Source organism: Macrobrachium rosenbergii, chromosome 10, assembly GCF_040412425.1.
Source record: "Macrobrachium rosenbergii isolate ZJJX-2024 chromosome 10, ASM4041242v1, whole genome shotgun sequence".
Lineage (NCBI taxonomy): Eukaryota > Metazoa > Arthropoda > Malacostraca > Decapoda > Palaemonidae > Macrobrachium > Macrobrachium rosenbergii.
The window spans coordinates 60,619,707-60,644,706 of record NC_089750.1 but is presented as its reverse complement, the minus strand read 5'-3'; the positions used below and the strand labels follow the sequence as shown (position 1 = coordinate 60,644,706).

The following is a 25,000-nucleotide window of genomic DNA, read 5'->3' as shown; positions in this document are numbered from 1 at the left end:
GCCTCAGCTATGATGTCCTTTGACTCCTGAGAAAGGACTTCAGGCCTTCCAAGATTCTCACTCTTTTCACGATGACAGTCATATGGATTTTTGTTCCAGTTTCTTTTAACAAAGGATTCATGTCTTTTAATGTATTTAGCTATCCAGGAACGTGAAATGAAGAATGTGCCAGCATCCCTGGCCTCTCTGAAGGTTACAGCCCGGATTCGGTCAATCCATCTGATTTCCTCCGAGTCGTTAGCCATGGTTGTATCTAACTCTGTCATTCAGTCTGAAAATACAAGAAATGTAAAATGAAAAATAGCGTAATAGAAACTTAAATTAATGTACTTGGAGATAAGCTATAGCAGAAAACTTCATAACTTTCCATTTGTTCTGTGGAGGGGGGCTGCCCCTCTAATTTCGAAACACCTGGTATATATTCCTTATGGCATCATCGATTATTAGTGTAAATATTAGTTTTTTGTTGTATATTGTATAAATTATAGGAACAGGTTTAAGGTTCTCTTCTGTCCTTTTTTCTCTCACTGTCGTATGATAGAGTTAAATACGTACTGGTGTGTAAGATAAATTCCCACCTCTCCCTTATTTCTTTCCTTCCACTTCATGAGTGAAAGTTAGCTAGGCGAATGACGGTAGTATCTGTGTTTTGTTATTGAATGTGTTTCTGCCTCCCTAAATATTTCAGCTTTTTGGGGACTGTCTAAATTTATCAAGATGTTGTTTGTAATAAATTTGTTTGTTTATTTTCTTCAGTATTTTTATCCCTCTTTGAGTATTCCATATTGTCCTCTTGTGCTACTGTGATCTGGCTCTTTGGAGTATTCTAGAAAAATAAAAAATACCGCCGTGGCCCTGATCATTCAGGTGTGAAAGAACCTGACTTTGGATAATATCTATATAAATTATTGTGACGGTCAAAGGTGGTCATTTATACAGAATGTTTATATATATATATATATATATATATATATATATATATATATATATATATATATATATATATATATATATTATATATATATACGAGTATATATGTATACATGTACACGTGTTTTTCTTTATGTATGTATGCCTGTGTGTATAAGATGTTTTTTAATTATATATATGTGTGTGTGTAATATTTTCTTCAATAAGCCAATTCCCCAAGTAGAGTGTAGCTCCAGAGAAAAACAAAACAACAGAACACTTATTGCTACGGATGCCCTTTTGTGATTGTTACGTATGCCCTTTTGTGACTGCTATGTATGTCCTTTTGTGATTGCTACGTATGCCCTTTTGCGATTACTACGTATGCCCTTTTGTGACTAAATCAGCGATGAACCCCGTGTGTAGAAAATTTTTCAACACCATAATGGTCATGAAAACATTAATCTATCTTGTTACCTGCTCTTACTCCTTTTCGAAATCTTCGTTCTGTCTATATTTTTCTCTTTCATCCCCTCTCGCTCCTCATATCCTCTGACAACTAGTCATTTCAGCATCTTTCACTTTTTTTCTTATTTGCAATTAACGACCCCTGTCCTGTTCCATATAGAGAAGTTAGCTCGATAAGCTGTTTTTATATGACAGATTTTGCCTCCTTTGAAAGTCCTCTTGATTTTCCTAACCACTTGTAGAGGTCCTGCTACTGTGTTTTTCTTATTAAGGGATTTACCTTTTCTGTTATCCTACCTTCATTCGTCACATTTGCTCCCAGAAACATATGTGAGCTAATATTTTAACTTTCTTCCTCCTCGATCCAAATTAACAATTATTGCTCTGCTTTCCCGGGTTTCATTCACTTTCATAATCTTGCTGTTGTTAACATTCACTCTCAACTTACTTGCTTACAAACTCTTTCAAACTTACACCCCTTTGCATAATTTTTTTTTTCACTGACACAAACTCTCGTCTTATCTCGCCTTATTTTATCTCATTATTTTCCTGACTTCTCGGGTCACTCCATCAATAAGAATATTAAACTGGTACGGAGATGTAGTGTGCACTTGTCTCAAATGCTCAGTTTTGCACTAAATCAGTCACTTTCCAGTTTACTTATTCAGACAATTTTTATTACTCCCAACAACTTATCTTTTACTCGTTACACTAATATTACGTCTCTGACATGTCTAAGATGAAGCTTTTCCCAAGTGGGCTTGCTTTGATTTTCCCCTAAATTTTCATTATTATGACTCTTTTCATTCTCTTCGTCCTTGACTACTTTTTTGACCTGGTACATCATTACACAATCATCTCCTACTCTTGCACTTCAACAGATACATACATACATACATACATACATACTTATATATGCATATATATATATATATATGTGTGTGTTTATATATATATATATATATATATATATATATATATATATATATATATATATATATATATATATATGTGTGTGTTGTATATATATATAATATATATATATATATATATATATATATATATATATATATATATATGTGTATGTGTGTGTGTGTGTGTGTGTGTGTGTATATATATATATATATATATATATATATATATATATATATATATATATATATATATATATATATATATATATATATATATATATATATATATATATATATTCATTATGTTACCTTGTAATATGTATATCATCCCATAGTTTTGATATATTTACTCTTCTGTTTATCATGCGTTGTGTAATAATAATAATTATTGAAATATTATGTAGTGTAACATCAGATCTCAAAAGAGTTAATGATTTAGATAACTTAAAAGCGTATTTTAGAATTAATAATATCTTTCTTGATAAAAGCGTAGTAGCAGGAGAAAGAAATTCAAGTTTTAGACTAGATGTGCCATCTGTCATCAGTTCAGATAAGAGAGCGTTTTGTTTTGGGTTATGCAATGACAGGTCGGGAATAACAATTGAGTCATATTAAGATTTCTGTAAAAGCTTTGTCCCGTACAAGAAGAAGACGAATGATTTCACAATGTTACATGTATTCCATACGATCTTCTGGCAAAAACATGTACCTTTTGAGAGATATGGACAAGCATTGCACTAAAGCACATGGCAATTGCATCATGTTTAAGATTGTATTGCTCTGATCATGTATTGTACCCATTGCGTTTAAAGCGTTTTGCTGGAAGTGATGTCACCTTCCTTCTTCTAGAACTTTCTCTTGTATTTCGTTCCCAAAATGCCTTAATGACGTCATATAATTCTTACATTTCATACTGGAATCCTCAGATTGATTCATTCTGATTTTCAAGACCAATCAGTTTAGTTCTCTCTCTCTCTCTCTCTCTCTCTCTCTCTCTCTCTCTCTCTCTCTCTCTCTCTCTCTCTCTTCAAAAGAGAAAAATTATTAACGTAAAGTGTTAATGTAGTCACTGGTATTAGTCTTAGCTTTTGAGGTATGAATTTAGTAAAATTGTTTAATCGTAACGGCGCCCAAATAAAAAGTGTGTTTAGTGAATCTAAAGCAGCTGCAAGTGATTTTACAAAGGTTTTCACAAGCTTGTGTAAAGTAAAGTGAATTTTACTTATTATTACCATGGTGTAATAAGGTGTGTTAAAAGAAATTTTGCCTTTGTGAAATTATTATTGATAAATCTTTTGTGTATTTTTGTGTGTTCTTGTGTTTGCAATCTCTTGATTTTTCACATTTTATATATTTGTGATTTAGCATTTATTTACTTAGCATTTTAAAAATTCTTAATAATTCAACATTGCATACTTGATTTAATTTTCAGTTATTAAGATTTTCTTTTCAAATCTTGAGTAATTCTTTATAGTTTAAATTTTGCTTGATTAACTTAATTTCTTGATAAATTAAAGTTTTGTGATTTAGTTTTGTGTAATAATTTAACCCAAGAATTAATTAAATTTTTGTGTTTTCAAGTAACAGTAAATTTTTCAGATTGTGAATTCTAATTATAAATTTTGAATTTAAAAATAAATTTTTGTATTTAATGTTTAAAAAGAACAGTGTTTCATTTATTGACCACCAGTGAATAGGATTAATTGTGTGGATAAATTATTCACTTTAGTTTTGCTGAAGTGAATTAAGCTTAGGGAAACAGTTAAAGCTGTTTGATGGAGTGATGTCCTGTTACTCTAATATATTTCTTGTTTAATTGTTGATACCTCACACTAGTCTTGATAAACCTAGTTTGATTTTTCATGTGATTAATGACCTTTTTAAGGGATCACTGTTACCTTTAGAGTACTCAGTCATAATTCTTATTGTTATGAGAGTTCAGGTATCTGGCTGAAGTAAGGTAAATTTTGAAATCTGTGATTAGTTACGTAATAACTAGGTACTTGGTACGCTTTCAGACAGATATATATATATATATATATATATATATATATATATATATATATATATATATATATATATATATATATATATATATATATATATACATACATATATATATGCATTAAAATTTACGTCAGTATCTAAAACTTAATGTCTCTCTCCTTGTGTTCTTTCAGACTCCTGTCAAGGGATCTTCTGCCCTTATGGTGAATGTTATCAGGGACAGTGCCAATGCCCCGAGGAGTGCCCGAGCAACCGCGCAGTTTGTGGCACTGACGGAACGACCTACGCCTCGGAGTGCCACCTTCAACGCCGGGCTTGTGCGTCAGGAGCTAACACGTCCTTCCTTCATTTTGGCTCTTGTCGTGAGTATATTTTTTTTTTTTTTTTTTTTAAGTTTTTTAGTTTGTGTTCAGTTTTTTTTTTTTTTTTTTTAGTTTAGGCACATTCATTTACGAAAACACTGTATCAGGATTTTTTATTTCATCTTTTTTTTTGGTGGGTTGTAATACGGTTACCTTCATTTTTACCCAAATGGAGTAGTTGTATTGTTGAAACACTTACTAAGAATTACTTTCTGTATTTTTGTATTTCCTTTTTTCTCGTTTAGAAGTGTTGCATTTAGGTTATTTTTATTTTTTGCTTAATCATGGAGCACCCGTATTTAGAAATACTCTTGCAGTCCCATATGTCGTTTAGCTGAGAATTCCATACACATTTTTTTTATTATACGCTCGTCTTCTTCTTCTTCTTCTTCTTCTTCTTCTTCTTCTTCTTCTTCTTCTTCTTCTTCTTCTTCTTCTTCTTCTTCACTGAATGCATTTAGACTACTGCATACACGTCCAGTAAATGGTAGGAAGACATAATGTTTATCCAACGCCTGGAAACATCTTCTTTGAAGAAGCTTATGTTAAAACGAGTATCTGCTTATGAACTGCTTTTGTTTTTATTGTAAAACCCGATAACCCGATAAGACAGGCTGCCGAATGTCTGTATGTAGCCAAGAATTGATAAGAAAATTAAGAGTAAAAAAAGTCTATCTCGAAAGATAGTACAGAGAGAAAAGGAAGCAAAGAAAGATGTTTATTATATTTTTTTCCATTTTTATGATTTTTCAAATATTCCGCCACATTCTCTGACATTTTTATAGTTATCAGGGCTGAGAGAACTCTAGGCCCAACGTCAATGACCTTTGTTGTCGTGATGCCAATATGTGTTATAAATCAATTAGTCCATCAGCTTGACTGAAGAGACTGACGTACAAACAAAGCCATTCCATTAAGCACGAGAGTCGCCACAAAGCCCAATCCTGATAAATTAAAAGAAAAATATTCACAATTCGTTGCGGGTAAAGGCGGCGTTACACAAGCGCTTTTTTAAGCTCTTAATATCATGCCGTCAAACCTGGCACTAAGCGACGATCTTTTTGTATGAAGCAACACATTTTGTGTATTGGTTTGATACTGGAGTTACGCGAGCGCGAACGCGCGTTACTTCAATATTGCAGTCAGTATATAAGAAATATGCCTATATTATTATTATTATTATTATTATTATTATTATTATTATTATTATTATTATTATTATTATTATTATTCAGAAAATAAGCCCCTATTCACATGGACAAGCCTTCAGTGGCCATTAACTCGAAATTCAGGCTTCCAAAGAATATGGTGTTCATTCGAAAGGAGTTACAGAAGATAACAGGAAATACAAAAAAGAAGAGATCAGTTATTAGAAAATAAAATAAATCAGTTGATAAATTAATAAATGAATAAATAAAAATATAAATAGGTTGTTAAAATACAAGGTGACTTGTTTTAGAGTAGTAATGCATTGCATCTTCGCTTGAACGTTTAAGGTTTTAATTGCACAACATCCTCAGGGAAATTGTTCCACAGTCCAACGTCGTGAGGAATAACAGACCTCTGGGACTGAGAAGTTCGACAGCATGGCAAGATGCAAAAATTGTCCAAAAACATGTTCGCATAACACCATTTTGAACGTATGTCCTTTGTATGGTATACAAACTTCGGTGGCAAGATGCAAAAAAAATGTCAAAAAACGCGTCCGTGTGACACCATCCGAGCGTATATCCTTCCCTGGTCGTTAACCATCTGGAACCCCACCTCCTCCCCGCCCCCCAACCAGTAGCGAACGCCATTCACGGCAAATTGATGGCCGTTAATGCCTTTTATGTCAAGCGATTGAAACTCCGGCAGGCGATAACGCACTGAATGCCTGAGCTCTCCAGCGGTCAAGGTGCCAACGGAGTTAAGTTACCGGCGTCTGGAGGAAGAAGATGGGACTCCCGAAGAAGCTAATCTGGCTGATGACTATCAGCTCTGGAAACCTAAACGAGCATTAAATCCCGCCCATCCCTTTCCATTACGGGACTTGATACTTTATGGGAATCTTGATAATTCTTTTAACATTAACATCTTCGTTGTTATTTATTATTATTATTATTATTAATTAATCTTTTTTTATTATTATTATTATTATTATTATTATTATTATTATTATTATTATTATTATTATTCATGACATAACATTTTTATGTCAAAGCATAGCTAAAAAGGGAGAATGTTTGTAAAATAACCACCAAATTGGCAAGAAATGGAATAGCAAGTTGTTACATGCATTAAGTGTGCTATTTTGCATGAAAGCAAAATGGTATCTGGCATATACTGACGACATGGTTTGTGGCAGGTTCTGACCTCACCTTGGCAGGCAGGTGTTTGCGTCATTAAGCTCGCCATTCCTTTGACTGTTATATCCGAGTCAGACACTAATGACCGTTGTCACCTGTTTCCAAGTAGTATTTAAAGTCATTTTTTTCGATGCTGTTAGGCATTTAGCTAATACCAAAATCACTGAAGCCCTAATCCTTCTTCACATCGTCACCATATGATTTTGTTCTGATGTCGTGGACTTTACCCGCTTGAATTTGCTGTTATGAACACATTTAATGAATTGCATTTCATATTAATGGACTAGTGAAATATTCTGTTACATGAATTACGTATCCATATATGTATTTTTGTTCTGTGCATGTATTTTTTTTTCTATGCGGAACACAAATATTTCAGCGTTAATGAGCTCCGCATTCAATTATGAGAACCTTAAACAAGAAAATACATAGCAAATAATATACTTTATATATTACATGCATGATGAAATTGCAAAATTACTTCACTGTCGCCGTCATTTTGACAGGACAGGTTCACCGGTCAAAATAAAGAGCCGCATCTGTGTTGGATGATGAGCAAAACTGACGCTCAGGAAAAAAAAGTATATAATTTTTTCACCGTGACTTACTTTCCCTTCCTTCCGCCTTTTACTTAACCATGATAGCAATCTTCTCAAGGTGAACAAAGGCAGTCCTTTGTGAACATCATCTTCAAAGTGGATTTTTAACTTTCGCTCTCTGAGGGAGGAAAGTCTGAAAGCCGCGTTCTTTGTGATTTATAAATACCGCCGCGCCTACTCGGCAGCATAGCCTATAACACAGCGGCAAGGCCTTTTCGTAGAGAACAGTCATAGCTTTTTCCTCGGGAGGCAAGGAAGCATAAAAGGTAGTAAATGCTGTTAGGAGAGATCAAAACATCTTCGAGTATCCGTTTCGAAATCGTCCGATACGAAATACGCTCTCTCTCTCTCTCTCTCTCTCTCTCTCTCTCTCTCTCTCTCTCTCTCTCGCGGGGCGCTCCTTCTATCCGTAATATTGCGGAAAGCCTATCCGTCGACCGACATAATAGAGACCTCTCTTCTTTACGAGGCTACGCGTTTGCTCTCTGTGAAATTAATGGGGTCCTTGCTATCTAAGACATAATGGCTTACCCCCGGAGATCACCTGGGGGTCCGGGGAACGAGGCCGGAGGTGTGAGAAGGGGTGGGAGTGAGGAGGAGATAGGAAAATGGCGCGTTTTATTGACTGCTTTTTACTAGTTTACTTTTTCGCAAATCGCAGAGCTCTCTCTCTCTCTCTCTCTCTCTCTCTCTCTCTCTCTCTCTCTCTCTCTCTCTCTCTCTCTCTCTCTCTCTACCTAATTTAAATCTGATCGCCTTCAGTGCGTGTGCTATCGATGTCATTTGATCTGCAGTAAGGTTTAAAAAGTAACCAATGAGAAATTCTGTCTTTATTTCATTAATTCAACAAGTCTATCTGTCATCATCACTACAAATCATACAGTTATTAATATTAATAATGATTATTATTATTATTATTATTAATTTTTTTTCACTTTTCAAAATGTGCCATCATTCATATAGAATAATCATAAACTCCATTAAACAACCGATTAATATCACAATAGAGTGACCGAATAGCAATTAATTAGTTGATTAATAAGAAGCCTTCAAAGAATTGTACCGACTAATTACATCTATTTCCAGTCTTTTGTCAACATAAAAAAGGTTCTTGTTACGTAATTGTTATGTAACAATTTCAAAGGAATTATCACTCTTAATTTCATGCCTGTTTGAAGTATGTTTAGAAAACAGTAGTAATAGTAATTTTATTATTAGAAGTGGTAGTAATAGTAGTAGTAAAAGTAGTAGTAGTAGTAAAAGAAGTAGTTGTAGTTTCAGTAGTAGTGATATTTCTTTAGTTATAATAGTAGTAATAGTAATATTAGTAGAAGTAGTAGTAATACTAGAGTAAAAGTAATACTAGTAGTAGTAAAAGTAGTAGTAGTAGTAGTGATATTTCCTTAGTTAAAATAATAGTAATAGTAATATTATTAGAAGTAGTAATAGTAGTAGTAAAAGTAGTAGTAGTAATAGTAAAAGTAGTAGTTGTAGTTGTAGTAGTACTGATATTTCTTTAGTTATAATAGTAGTAAAATTAATATTATTAGTAGAAGTAGTAGTAATAGTAGTAGTAGTAAAAGTGATACAAGTAGTAGTAAAAGTATTAGTTTTAGTTGTAGTAGTAGTGATATTTCCTTAGTAATAGCCGTTATCATGAATCTAGATAATATATAGCTGATAATGATTACTCTTAATGTGATTAGTAATTAGTTGTATATTACGTAAGGGAATCATTTTCATCCGAAATAAAACGTATATTTGGGAGAATAGAAAAATGCCAATGAAAATTGGGAATTTCTTCAAAAAGCAGATATATGAAACTAACAAAAGCTATAAGACGAATTTAAATGACATAATGGCCATCAAAGTGCAAATTTTAAAGTGATATATATATATATATTATATACGTGTGTATATATATATTTGTGTATATATATATATATATATATATATATATATATATATATATATATATATATATATATATATATATATATATATGTGTGTGTGTGTGTGTGTGTATGTAATATTCATTTTTACAGCCGTAATGTTGATAGACTTAAATATATTTGAAAATTCATACATTATATAATATATATATATATATATATATATATATATATATATATATATATATATATATATATATATATATATATATATATATACAGTATATATATATATATTATTTTGTACAAGCGTAATGATTTAAATCAACTTATAAACAGAAATCGAGAACATGCCTTTTAAAAGCACTTCCTCTTATCACTTTTTATACATATCAAAATATCTAATTTTTTTCTTCTTATCTCTCTTTCTCGCTGTATATCTGGCTAACTACCGCTATGTATTCTCTCTCTCTCTCTCTCTCTCTCTCTCTCTCTCTCTCTCTCTCTCTCTCTCTCTCTCTCTGTATATATATATATATATAATGTGTAACTGGATCACGAAAATATGGAACGTGATGAATATATAAATAAGGACAATATCCACAAAGGAAAGGGCAGCAATGGAGTACTGCAAGGCCTTTCGACTTCTTGTCCTTCACTTAGCAAACTAAAGGACAAGAAGTCGAAAGGCCTTGCAGTACGCCATTGTTTCCCTTTCCTTCGTGGATTTTCTCCTCATTTATATATATATATATATATATATATTTATGTTTACATATCTATCTTTCTCTATACCTATTCTGACTCCCTGGCCCCACCACTCTCTCTCTCTCTCTCTCTCTCTCTCTCTCTCTCTCTCTCTCTCTCTCTCTCTCTCTCTCCCCTTGTCTCCATCTATCTTACTCTCTCGCTGGCTCCTTATCAGGGGAAAGGCGAGAGCCTCGGCGCTCTTTATATCTCATAAAGAAACTCCAAATTCCCCCACTTTTATGACGCTCGTTAAACTGATTCCTATGTCAAACAGAATCTCGCCACTGAAATGATATTAGAGGAGGTTATTGCAGGGAAATCGGATCCCAGACTTTAAAATATGAATGATGAATGTTGTTGCTTTTTTTTTTTCATTTTTAAGAACCTGGTTGGAACTGTTTTATATTGCCTGGGATGGCAGATGTGATCGTTATTATTTTTTTTTTAAATGTTGATGATGTTATTGATGTTGATGATGCGCATAAATTCCTATGAAATAAGAAGATTGAGGATGAAAATTGAATAAGAATTATGCATATATAATTATATAGTGTATATATATATATACATATATATATATATATATATATATATATATATATATATATATATATATATATATTTGTATGTATGTATGTATATATATACATGTTTATACATACATATATATATATATACATACTTTCCATTGAAATGGTAAATCTTAAGTATAAAACTGAGTGATTATAGAGTATATCAAGTCGCTATCTCAAAATAAGGAAAACTTTTTTTGGAAGAAAATAACCAAAAGCGTAATTTTTTCGAAATCTTTAAACACACCCAACCAGAAATTCTTTGGAAAGCAGATAAAGGCAGCCTGATAATATTTCAGCAGAATTATTTCATGATCTTAAAGTTGTAGGATGAAAAGCGCAGAGGATTAGCTCATTATATAATTAGTTGGAATTCGGGCGCCAAATGAAGTCGATGTATGCTCCGTGGAATGAAAACATTTTGGGAGCCAGTATGATATTCGGGAGATGAGAAATGAATATTCTTTGGTAAATGTGTGATTTCAGTCGAATTTCATGGAAAGCTGAAAGACGATATGAAATGTAGCTGAAATCTAAGGATATTTAAATATTTTACTTTATTTCATTCAACAAGGAATTGAAAGTAACTGACAGAGCACAGCTTCATTATTATCACACACATCAACGTGATTTGGTCAAGGTACGCTTGCCCATTTCAGCAACTTCTTAATACAAAAATATTCTAGACTGTACTTTTACCATTACATAAGAGAAGACTGAAATTGATTCTTGCCTTCAAAAATCATAACATCCGTATATCTACAGAAAATATCATATAACTGACAAAATATCGACGTAGATACCAGATCTGACAATAATTTAAATGGCTAAGTTTCGAATTTGCCTACATTGTAGGTATGTTTTAAAATCATTTACTGTCAAAATTACACATATACATTCGCAGTTTCGAATTTATTACCTCCATCAGTGAAGTTAGTTCTTTGTATGTCCACAAGTTATCTCAAAAACTTATTGGTAAGTTTCAAAGAATTCTTGTGAAAGAGTTGATTATATCCTGAGAATATTCCGTATGCAAATAGTCGTTAATTATTATTATTATTATTATTATTATTATTATTATTATTATTATTATTATTATTATTATTATTATTATTAATGAACGTGATAACTGCAAGCAGCTGATGCAGGTATCGCTGTCAGTACTACATGCTTAAAAGATAGTCTTCTACCTACATTTATTATTATTATTATTATTATTATTATTATTATTATTATTATTATTATTATTATTATTATTATTATTATTTTGTCAAAGGCTGTTGGTTAAGGTATGCACTCTCTGAGTACTTTTTGTTAACACGTTATGCCGTGATTATGGGACCCACAATTTATACAATCTTACGTAAAAAAGATTTTTACAAAATATCAAAACAGCATTCTCTTCATACGATTAAAAAACGTTTAAAAGAAATTTTATGAATAAGACAGAGTATAAAAGTAATCCCATTTGAATTTTTGTAATATGAAAAATATATTGTTTTAAGAAAGTGTTCCACACCAAGAAGAAAAGAAATAATGAGGTTTCTGAAAGTTTTTGATATGTTTATTATATCGTAACCCTAATCCTTTTCTTCTCAAATTGAGCCGGATCTAATTGGCATCACCTTGCAGGATGTCTATGGCAGATATTTGAAATGATCCAGAAAAATAATAGTAATAATTACAATTTAGAATGAAGATAATAGTAATAACTATTTTTTCCTCTTGTTATCAAAGGAAGAATTGTATAATAATAATAATATTAATAATAATAATAGTAATTTTTTCTTCTTGTTCTCAGGAGAAGGATTGTACAATAATAATAATAATAATAATAATAATAATAATAATAATAATATAATAATAATAATAACTGACCATTTATTAGCTCAAGGCAGCATGCTAACCTTAAATACTTTGTTTCATGTTGAAATGCGAGTAATCTACATCAAATTGGAGACGGGGTTACCACGGTGAGTTAAAGATGATAAGAAAGTGATGACGTAACTTTGAGGAAATAGACAGTCTATGCTTTTATCGTCTTTAAGCCATGTGAGACGGATTCGAGTCTTGATCTAGCATTAGGTCTAATCAGTTTTCATAAGTAGTATTAAGTTTGTCTTTCTTCAACTTCGTAAGAAGTGGTAATCTTCCCACGTATTTTTATTACTTCCTTCGTTTTCTAACTTTCACCTGTCCACTACTGTATCTCAGGTACTTTTTTCCATGAGACGGGCATCTGACGGATAACTGTTTTAATTTTTGGTAAATAAATTTGAATTTTTTCACGTGATGGACGAACTACAAACTCTCTATTTAATAGAGCGAATGGCCAGTCCCGTAAACCTATTAAGCAATGAAAATACATACATTTGCCAGAACCATGTTGATGACTGTCAGTGCTAATAAGTACTAACACTTGGATATTTAAGAAAGCGAATAGTAAATCCTGTACACCTATATTATATACACCTTAGTACATTCATCTACCGGCGCCATTTTAAAACAGCATGTAGAATTTGTCAATCGACATCAGCAGAAACCACCATACGACTTACTCTTTCTCGCGATGTTGGCGGAAACGAAAACTCGGTTCCGGGTTCATCTGAATCCTTTATTCATATCAAAATCAAATCAGCTCTTCCTTGGTCCAGTGTCCACCCCTCCGTTCGATGTCATTGGAATTCGTCAATATCTTTTAGGTGTGAATAGATTACGATCTCCTAAGGGCACCGTCCTTTCTTAATTAATTTTAGAGGTAGATAGCAAGACTAATAACTTTAACTCGTGAGTTCCAGCTACCCGAAGCATGTTGAAGAATTCTGCAATATATACATGCATATATATATATATATATATATATATATATATATATATATATATATATATATATATATATATATGTGTGTGTGTGTGTGTGTGTGTGTGTGTGTATGTATTTTATATATGTGTATATATATATATATATATATATATATATATATATATATATATATATATATATATATATATATATATATATATATTTTGACAGAAGGTGGTACAGTATGTCTGTACAAAGGCAGAGACAGAGACAACTCTGCTTATATCCCTGTTTTGTTTACTTTTCTTGATAGTCTTGAATTCAAGTCTCTACAACAACTAAATTACAATGACCGTCTGGATCTTCAAAACTTTAATTTCACCTGCAACTTGTTATTCACTCTTCTATTTTTTTTATTCTGAAACTAAATGTTTTTTGCTTATTTTCTGTTTATTTGTGAAAGCTTAGGATCAAACTGTTGATAATTGTAGCACTGTTATTGGAAACCAAATTTTACATGAAGGACGTGAAGACTGTAGTCCTCTTGAACACTAGTTACTCACTCCAGAAATGCCGAAATGAGCACTATGAACGTTACTACTAATTCTGTTAATTTATAGAATGAGTTTCATAAGATATAGTTGATGAACTAAAAAAAAAAAAAAAAACTAAGTCACGTTCTTGTGATTTTTGGCGTGAATCACTCTCAGTGATTCGAAATGCAGTGAGTCACAATCTCCGTGAGTACTTTCAGTCCTTTAATTGTACATCTTTTTTTTTTTAATAATTTGTAATATATTGCCGCTTGGTCTCTTGTCTGTGAGCTTCAGCGTCCATGACCTTATCCTTTGCTTTAAATTTAATTAATTTTTTTTTTTTTGCGACTCATCACTGTGTTTTTCAGTTCTATCATCATTATTTTCATCATCTCCCGTTATTATTTTTGCCTTTCATTTGGTCCATCAGGTGACTCATCTACATCCTAGTTTACCGTTCCTTTTCACATCTAGGTCCTGATATCAGATCTATTTCTAGTAAATACAATTACATCTTACTGCTATGTTATTTTTGCTGCGTATTGCAATCTTGTTTAATTTCATATTGCAGTCTTATTTTATTACATATTGTAATAATTTTTCATTACATATTGTAATCGTATTTTATTATATACTGTAATCTTGTTTTATTACATATTGTAATCTCATTTCATCACAATCTTATTTTATTACACATTGCCCTTTCATTATATTACATTTGCAATCTTATTTTGTTGCATATTGCAAACCTATTAAATTTTATATTTCAGTCGTATTCTATTACATATTGCAATCTTATTTTATTACATATTGCAGGCTTGTTTTATTATGGTTATTTTCCTAAACTAATATATCATTATTAAACTGCAGTTTCACTAAGGCATAACTTCAGTAATCTCTCTCTCCGCCCAGTGAACTTTTTCGTCCATTATTTGAGTTCACTGGTGCTCCGCCGATAATCACTTTAACCCCATTAAGCCTTGTTCTCACTTTTTACTTTTTCCTCTTATACAGTAGACACTGACGTTAGAGCGATGCATAACACGGTGGCTTTGGTCGGATTTTGTTTGAATGATTTTGGTATCTGAAAAACCGCATTTTCAATAACACATCATTGGAGTAAGCGTTTTTCCTAGTTTGGTTATTCATTTGCCTGAAAACTTCGCAATTTCGCGTAAGCTGCTTTGCCATTGCTTTACAATTTGGTCATACGTTATTATACGCATGCGTATTTGGTTTAGCGGACAGCGTTTGACAAAGTGCTTTGGCCTAACTCTTCGATTTAGAGGTAAGTTACCGGCCAGTGGTTCTTTTGTTTAGTTGTACGGTTATTTAGCTTAGTTGGCTATTCCAATTTTCCCGTAGTTTTGCATTTATGTACGTACACACGCACACACACACACACACATATATATATATATATATATATATATATATATATATATATATATATATATATATATATATATATATATATATATATATATATATATATAATATATATATATATAATGTGTCTGTATACACATATTTATGTATATACATATATATGTATATATACATGAATATATGTATATATTTATATATATGCATATATATGTATATATATTGGAGGATTTTGATGAATCGGATGTTAAACCCATAAGGTTGAGAAGCAGGACATTTCAAATGACCAATGGAAATTTATTCTTTGGTAGCTTAGAGAAATTGACTTTAAAATTTCGGTAAAACAGCAACAGTTTATTATTTTCGAAAACGAAGATAAATTTTGCCTTTGTAAGTGACTTCGTTGTATTGTAATTAATGCTGATATGGCCTATCCTAACCTAACCTACTTAAACGCATTCTGAAAGCGCAATAATTTCGAAATGTGTCAAGACCCACTCGAAGAGAGACCATTGTTGAGAAGCGGGGTCAGTCTTAGTATGCAAAACACGAGGCAATTAAACAATTCAAATTAGAAGTTACGGGAAGGAGTTGAGAAATTCCCGAAAGCAAGAGGGAATTAAAATGAGAAAACCGTTGCTTTGTCTCGAAACGCAGAGCGAGAGAAAATTTGAATTTCATGAAAAGGTCCAAAAATTAAACTGAAAAAACATAAAGAATGGAATTTGCAGTCTCAGCAACGCTTAGCTCAGCATGCACCAGGAGCATCTGATTCAGATTGTAAAAATAGTCGTTTTTCATATTACACATAAATTTTAATGTCGTTCAATAATTTTATTTTTCGGGGAAATAGATCCAAATCCATCCTACGATTTACTGCAAAAATTAATTGACCAGTTAAAATCACGCATTTCGATAGATTCTCGGGCTTCATTGTCACCCATTGTCGCTCACAGCTGACCAGTAAAGTGTGTTGCAGTACTCAGAGCGTTGGTTTTTGAAATGGTGGGTCTAGTCCCAGCCTATTGGAAACAAAGTTATATTTTATTTTGGACAGAGCTCGCCATATTAAAGTCACAGCAATTCCTAAGACTCTAATATAATCTACAGCATTATTTTCAGTAAAACATCGTTCTATTGAGTTCTCATTTTCGACATGAGTCCATATTTAGTCGATTGCTTATCTCATGGTTTTTTTTAATATTACTGAATAGAACGTTACTTAAGGTAACCTTAGCGCGGTGAGGGGAAAAAACGATAGTATAAACTATTCTTCATTGTATGTCATCCTATCGAGAAAAGTATGCAAACCCGTATACGCAGCTTACCAGTGATTCCAACTGATTCAGGAACCGCTAAAATTCAAAGGTTTTCTGTGATTTTCTGCGGGATTTCCCTTTGTTGGAACAGTTATAAACCAGAAAGTTGCCGAGTCCAGAGGTCTACGCCAGGCATCTTATATCCTTTTATATACCTTGCTGGACACATGGGCCTCCTTTGGGCATGGTCCTGTGTTGCCATAAACCTATTTAATCTAAAAACAACTTACCAGTCGACCAAAGTCCCAAGTCCTGCCAACGCTGAACGTTTACCCTCATCAGAGAGAAATCGCCGGAGCATGTTTTATAAACGTAGGAACTTTACGAAAAAGTGGGTTAATATTTGTTGCTTTTTATGAACGTTTACCCTTGCAATAGGTTAGGTTATGGTGCCCCATGGGAAGATTAAATTATGGCATCCATTTTACCGGTTAGACTACGGCCCTATCTCTTATATTTACTGTATGCTTTTTCCTATGCCAACACTTCAGACTCTTTCATTGGTGTCTGAGATTATCTCTTCACGTTGGGATGGTTAAGCTACATTGTGGCACCATTGTGACAGGTTAGGTTAGGGTACCCCCTTATTAGGCTGAGTGAGGCTGGTTTATGAAAGCTACTCCTGTAAACATAGTTTTAAAAATCCAGCAAGAAATCTATACACTTTCCGCGGAGATTACTTTTGTTTATGTATGGATGTTACGATTGATTGTTTAATGCGAGTATTACTGGTTCCCTGTATGTGAAGACTGCTGCAGTGTATTGCGCGTCATTCTGGAAATATATGCTTTATGTTATGTCAAGATCAAACAGAGAGTAAACTGGGATTAATCAGATGAATATCTGTAGGAAGAATCCATTGTTATAACGTATTAACCAATAAATATCAAGTAAGTAAAAATGGGTGAGCAATCAAGCAAGCCTATGCGTAAGCAAAGAGTTGCATCAGCAGCGATATGATAAGGAAATCGGACTTTTTCTTGATCATTTCCCAATAATTAAGAGCTTTCAGCTTTGTTATATAACGAAAGATAGAAATTACTTATTTTACGTATGAGGCTTCATTGAGATACCTGTGTTAGGTCTTCAGAGACATTATAGAAGGACCGAAAAGTCAAAGGTCTTTTGTACTGAAGACGGATTTTTCATTTAATGGCTATTATTCTTCGAGCAATTGTAGATGTGGAATGCAAGAGAATTCTTCTCCTTCTTCCGTTTTTCTGTCCTCTTACAATCTTCTTTCCTTAAAAGGCGGGTTGTTTATTTTCCTTCAGTAGGCAGAGAATTACATAAGTGGTTTAAACAGTTTAAGTCATCGGCTTTTCCATTTAAAAATGAAAAAAAGGAAATTTTACGTATCTTTAAAAAACTCACTCGGTAAAAAAAAAGAGAGAGAAATTAATTACGTGTTTGGGTCAATTTTACAGGCAAATCAAATATCAGCATATTTTTGTTTCGTATGTCCGTTGATTACTGAACTAGCGAGGAATAGAATTTTATTGTTTTTATGCCAGTTTAAACTAAATGTTTTCCACTTGGCTTTTTTAAATAATTGAAAGCCCCAAATTGAATTTGAAAAGGTCAGAATAGTATCTACACATCGCTGGCAGAAATTACCTTCGATTTAGGTCGTTTATGATTTCAGCTTCAAAATATTTTTTGTTGAAAAAGCAGATTTCAAAAACAGCCAGAGCTACCAAAGCTACAGTCGGCTTGTCATGTTTTGGGAAATATAATAAAAGAATAAAAAACGGAGAGAAAATAGACGCGCAACAAGTGAAGGTGTGCAACACAGAACCACCAGCTTGGTCCGGCAAGAATATTTATTAGATTTTAATGGAGTTTTCTGAAATGATATCAAACTCGACACTTAAAGAGAGTTAAGCGCATGGCCACAAGAATCTCAGAAAAAAGCAGAATTTAATTGCATGAAGCCCCGGTGAAGTCATTATCAGGAATCTAATTAAAAATAGGAAATTACAGCCAGAATTTTGTTGTTTTCTAAAGATAAATTCAAGCATTTAATCTGAACAGGAAATGTTAAGAAGAGGAGAAGGCCCTGCTGAGACCAGGAAGATTTAACTAATCGCTGCGACAGTATTATATTATTAAGATTATTAATTCTGATAATTTATAAAGAATCGAAGATCTTTGAAAGTATAGAATACTCTTATTGTGGCTTCATTGCGGCACATTGCCGCCTGCATCTTGTCGCTAAGATAAGTAACATTTTCAGCAACGTTTGGTTCGTGAACACTATATTCAACCCTCATTTTCCTATCAGGGATAGGTTGGTGGAACGAGTTCAGAAGTCCACACCAGGGCCTCTTGTTCACTTCAACACCTTACCCTTTACTTACGAGCGCCGACATTGTACCAGGGTGTGTGTTTGCATAAGGCCTGATTAATGTATAACAGGCAGCTGGGAAATCTCCCCTACCGTTCCCCACATATAAAGAGTAACCCTTCAAGCTTTGATGGCCGCCTTTTTTTTTTCACTTCCCTGAGGTAACTCTTACCTCGATGTTTCGAAGCAGTTACCAAAAGCTAGAGGATGATGAAAAATTCATAAAATAGACCACTACGCAATCCTCCCCGAGGCGCAGTTCAGTTCAGTGAACCAAAGGCTTCCAGGAAGACGAGTGAGGAACCAAAGAGGAATTTCTGTTTCCTCACGAGCCACCGCTGCCGCCATCATGATTACAATTTCATGAAATGATATGGAACGCATGCATTTCTCCCTTATTCCCCCTTGTTTCTCCTCCCCTCAATCATCATCAACATCATCGTCGTCGTCATTATCAGTGCCATGACAACGCTTCCGTTCCCAGCAGTCCTTTTGCTAATGATCATCACAAGCTATTGGCCGAAACAAAAAAAAAAAAACAGCATTATTATCTTCACAGGTTTTCATATCTGCTTCATTTCAGCGGATCAAAGAGAACTGGTCCAGTAGTCGGCCCACGTACAGAGCCTGAAACTCCTTTTTCGCTTCGACGTTGCTCGAGGATGTATTCGTATCTGCCTCGACACACAACTCTCTCTCTCTCTCTCTCTCTCTCTCTCTCTCTCTCTCTCTCTCTCTCTCTCTCTCTCTCTCTCTCTCTGTATATATATATATATATATATATATATATATATATATATATATATATATATATATATATATATATATATATATATATATATATATATATATATGTATATATATATATATATGTATATATATATATATATAAATATGTATGCATATATGTAAGTATGAGTATATATATATATATATATATATATATATATATATATAGTATACATATATATGTATATTGAGTATGACTTAATATACAGTGGACGCTAGCATTTTTTTTTTCACTTGGAAAAACACATTATAAAGAAAAACCTCTCTCCTATTGGAATAAAGCTTGTATTTGTGAGGAAACTTATCTAAGAGAGAAAGAGGAGCGAGAGAGAGAGAGAGAGAGAAAGAGAGAGAGAGAGAGATTGAGAGAGAGAGAGAGTTCAAAAACTAAAAAAAATTCTTGGTTCATTAATTGAAAAATTTCGTCTAACAGACCTTGGGAACGAATTCATAAGCTTTAGCGCATAGACTGGTGAATTATCAGTGTTCACAAGTGTTCCATAAGATTGTTGTTGCTGTTGATTCCGCTTCTTATCATGACCTCTTGATAAGTTTGTCAGGTCGGGGACTAGAATGAACTGATCTTGATCTCAAAATGAGTGAAGCACGCCTACTTTTCAAGTACATGGAGACATTTTTGATCAGAAATTTCGTCAGATAACTTATCAGATTATTCCAATTCTGTATATATATATATATATATATATATATATATATATATATATATATATATATATATATATATATATATATATATATAAGCGTTATGTAAATTTATGATACATCACTGGTGTACTCAGTTATTATTATTATTATTATTATTATTATTATTATTATTATTATTATTATTATTATTATTATTATTATTATTTCTGTCACGTAACAAGCAAATCAGAATTTGAATCGAACGATCTCTTCCACAGAAATATCTACGGAACCCTGCGAAGACCTTCAGTGCCGCACGGGAGAGGTGTGCATAGTGAGCAGCTCGGGAGAGCCCAAGTGCCAGTGCCGATCTCACTGCCCACAGGACGATGAGCATCGCCCCGTCTGTGGCTCCGACGGCTCCGATTACCAGAGCCAGTGCGAGCTGTCCAGGGCTGCCTGCGCCGTCAAGAAGCAGATCGAAGTTCGCTACGTGGGGATGTGCGGTAAGGACACAGTCGTTTTCTATTGTGTGCGGATGATAGTCTCATCTCTCTCTCTCTCTCTCTCTCTCTCTCTCTCTCTCTCTCTCTCTCTCTCTCTCTCTCTCTCTGTCATGTGGACTTTTTCCATAAAATCCAATATGCCTCTTTTGGCCTAAGCAGTGAATCATGTACATAGTTGTTAGTCGACCTTTGTGGGCATCACTTGTATGAGATATATACAGATATTCTCTCTCTCTCTCTCTCTCTCTCTCTCTCTCTCTCTCTCTCTCTCTCTCTCTCTCTCTCTCTCTCTGTTTTAGTGGGATTCCATTATAAAGCCAAGTGTATTAACAGCATGCCCTAAGTGTAGTTCAGACAATTTCTTTATAAGTTTCCACTTTCGAGTATCGTTTGCCTCTATCTAAAATCTGTCTACTGATCTCTGTTTGAGCTCCAGCCATGGAAGGCCCTCAATTTTTTATTTATAAGTCTTAAGGCAGTATTTGTCTCGGTTGGTTTTTAGCCTCTGAACTTCTCCAACTGTCGTTCGTCTTTCTTATTCAGTTTTTTCTTCTCTGCGTAACACAGGTGTTTTCTTCTTCTTTTGTTGTTGTTTTTCTTCTCGAGATGTGACTCCTTCATCGGGTTAACTTTATAACCAGATCACAGCACTAACATTAGTATTATATTGTAGATAATAATTATTCAAGAAAAACCTGCAAACCCGTGAATGGAAGGAATATCAGGACCAAAATTTGAGAGAAATGAATGCTAATAATGCTCATGGTAGTAGTGAGATGAAAGAGTCTAGAGAGGAAAGCTATCGGAGAAAAAATACTCCCACGTAATGTTCGGAAAATAAACGTTAAAAGCAATGACGCTGAAATACCAGAGGTCATCATCCAGTGGGTCAAGGCCCACTGCGAGCTTCAGAGAGTTTCCACTGTACCACCGAAACTCCCTAATCCTTATTGTTGTTTTTTCATGGAACATACGAAGTAATCTATGTGGCCTATATTTGGCAATGTCAAATCCTTGTTAAAATCTTTGTTCTGTATCTTATAGGTGTTATCGAATTCAACGTAATTTCCAGACATTGTCGGCTGTAAGCCGGTTAGGCCTTGGACTGAAGAGTATTAAAATTACTGCCCTAAGTTATGCTGTAACAGATACCCACTAACCTACAAAGCATATAGTGTACACTTGAGAGCGGAAGCTGCAGAACAATGAGAGGACGTCCCGTCTGCACCTTGGGGAATCCATATTTAGGCTACCTGTCCGTCTCGGCCCTACACCAAAAAAAAAAAAAAAAAAAAAAAAGTCCCATCACGGAAGCAAAATTCCCTCCTGATGAAAAGGATTTAATCCCCGGAATGATACCGTGGGGTTTTGGGGGTTGGGGCCTCGATTGCAAGAGGAGTGGAACTTGGTAAAGAAAAAAGGGAATTGATCTGACGAAATATTTTTGTGTCGTAATTTGGATTTGCTTGATACCGATCGGTATTTTTGTATTGAGGACGTAAGAAAAACTAAATATAATTAGTAAATGTTTATATGAAATGAGGTTTAAGTGAGTTGAATGATTTAGAAGTATCGAATATATTACATATCTGTCTATTTATATCTATATCAATTTATCTACCTATATATATATATATATATATATATATATATATATATATATATATATATATATATATATGTATGTATGTTATATATACATACATACATACATACATACATACATACGTATATATATACATATACATATACACTGTATATCCAAAGCTTACAATTGAAAAAACTCAACATTCAGGGAAAGAATAATAGAAAAAGGGACATGCCAAAAATATCTCCAAAATGAGACAGACCCGGGGAAAAAAAAAAGAAGGAAAAGGGAAATAACTTCCATTTTTTTACGGTTGTGGCGGCGCAAGTATATTAACGGGAAAAAAATTGCAAAAACTTGCAAATACAAAAGCTGCCTAATTCCTGGAACCCATTTCTCTCGCATCCCCTGAAGGTACAAAAAACACACTCTCTCTCTCTCTCTCTCTCTCTCTCACACACTCTCTCTCTCTCTCTCTCTCTCTCTCTCTCTCTCTCTCTCTCTCTCTCTCTCTCTCACACACACACACACACACACACACATTCGGCGTTCCCAGCCCATGGTGGCAAAATTCCAAAGCGATTACCAATCAAAAATATGCGCCCAGTCTTGTCTACAAGCCAACACTGTATGCCGGTTTCACTTGCACAGTGGGAAGCCAGCTCGGAAATTTCGGGATTATTTTCCCGCTGGGATGGGGCAGGAAAAGAGTCGGGAAACAGTACTCGCGTCGAAATTAAGATTTGTGCTGGCAACTTCGCATTGCCGAAGGTTATCATTCTTGTTAACGTTGTTTTGATATTGACATTACTGTGTGCACGCACGCACGCATTATATTTGTTTGTGCATATATGTATATATATATATATATATGTGTGTGTGTGTGTGTGTTTGTGTTTATGTATGTATGAATGTATGTTTACATACATGTGTATATATATAATATATGTATACATATATATATTATATATAAATATATATATGTATGTATGTATGTACATGTATAAATATATATATATATATATATATATATATATATATATATATATATATATATAGAGAGAGAGAGAGAGAGAGAGAGAGAGAGAGAGAGAGAGAGAGATCCTAAGTAAATTGATAAAGTGGTAGCCAGAGAGAAGAAAGACTATTTTTCATGAAATTTGTTAATTATGCTTGATTCGAGGAAGAATTCATTTCAGAAACTACAGATCGATTATGACATGGCTGACCAAATCAGCCCCGGTCACACGATTCAGGAAGTACGGATATTCCTCAGTCTGAAGGTGAATGATATAAAAGACTGATTAAGCTTGCTAATCCTAGAGGTCGTGATTTCCACATACCACAAGACCTTAGAGAAAACAAATGCAGTTTTTGACCGCATACACCTTCATCTTCTTGCATAATCGAAGCCCTGAAGGTATTGATAGCTTTTGCATTTTTTTCATTGTGATAGATATTAGCTTGACACATGTATCTCTGAATTTTACTTTTTCAGTCTTCCTTACACACCTGCAGGTGTACTTCTCCGTATACTCGAAGGTGTGGCTTAAAAAAAAAAATCTGTATCGTGTGTGTGCGTACCTCATACGGCATACCTATGTATCTGTGCCACGTTTACGACTAAGCTTTGAGAAGATTTACTTTTAAATTCCCTTTAAGCATTTTAACAATTGCCTCTTCAGACAAGTTACTTCTCCCCAAAGTCAAATGTAAACTGCCCTTTTAGTTTTCTGTTAAAAATAACTGTTGAGATGGCCTTTTGTCTGTCCGTCCGCCCTCAGCTCTTAAAAAATACTAAGGCTAGAGGTCTGCAAAATGGCATGATGGTCATCCAACCTCCAATCATGAAACATACCAAATTGCAGCCCTCTAGCCTCAGTAGTTTTTATCTTATTTAAGGTTAAAGGTAGCCATGATCGTGAGTCTCTCTCTATAAGTGCCAACAACACAGACCAACACCGAACTGTATCTGAAAGTTTCATGGGCCGCGGCAGAGAGTCTCATGGGCCATGGCTGAGAGTTTCATACAGAATTTTGCGCTGTTCAGAAAACTCAATTGCGCTGAAGAAACTTCGGCGCATTTTTTTTTTTTTTACTCCTGTAGTTCAGTGACTGATATTTACTTATATTATCATTTATTCGAGAGTACCATTTGCTAGTACCACTGAATGATACAAGTAGTTAATGATATCAACGGAGCCAGGGAAATACGAATTGCTATTTCTTTTGAAGTAGGACAGTAATTATTATTAAAAGA

The 25,000-nt window shown here is 33.7% G+C and overlaps 1 protein-coding gene across 1 annotated transcript in view; it reads left to right on the top strand.

Moving 5' to 3' along the window:
* LOC136842675 (agrin-like) overlaps positions 1–25,000 on the top strand; it is a 363,408-nt gene that overhangs the window by 245,354 nt on the left and 93,054 nt on the right. Inside the window, exons 4-5 of the mRNA XM_067110324.1 lie at positions 4,472–4,660; positions 20,925–21,152. Of these exons, the coding sequence (XP_066966425.1) occupies positions 4,472–4,660; positions 20,925–21,152 (417 nt within the window). The remainder of the gene's footprint in view (positions 1–4,471; positions 4,661–20,924; positions 21,153–25,000) is intronic.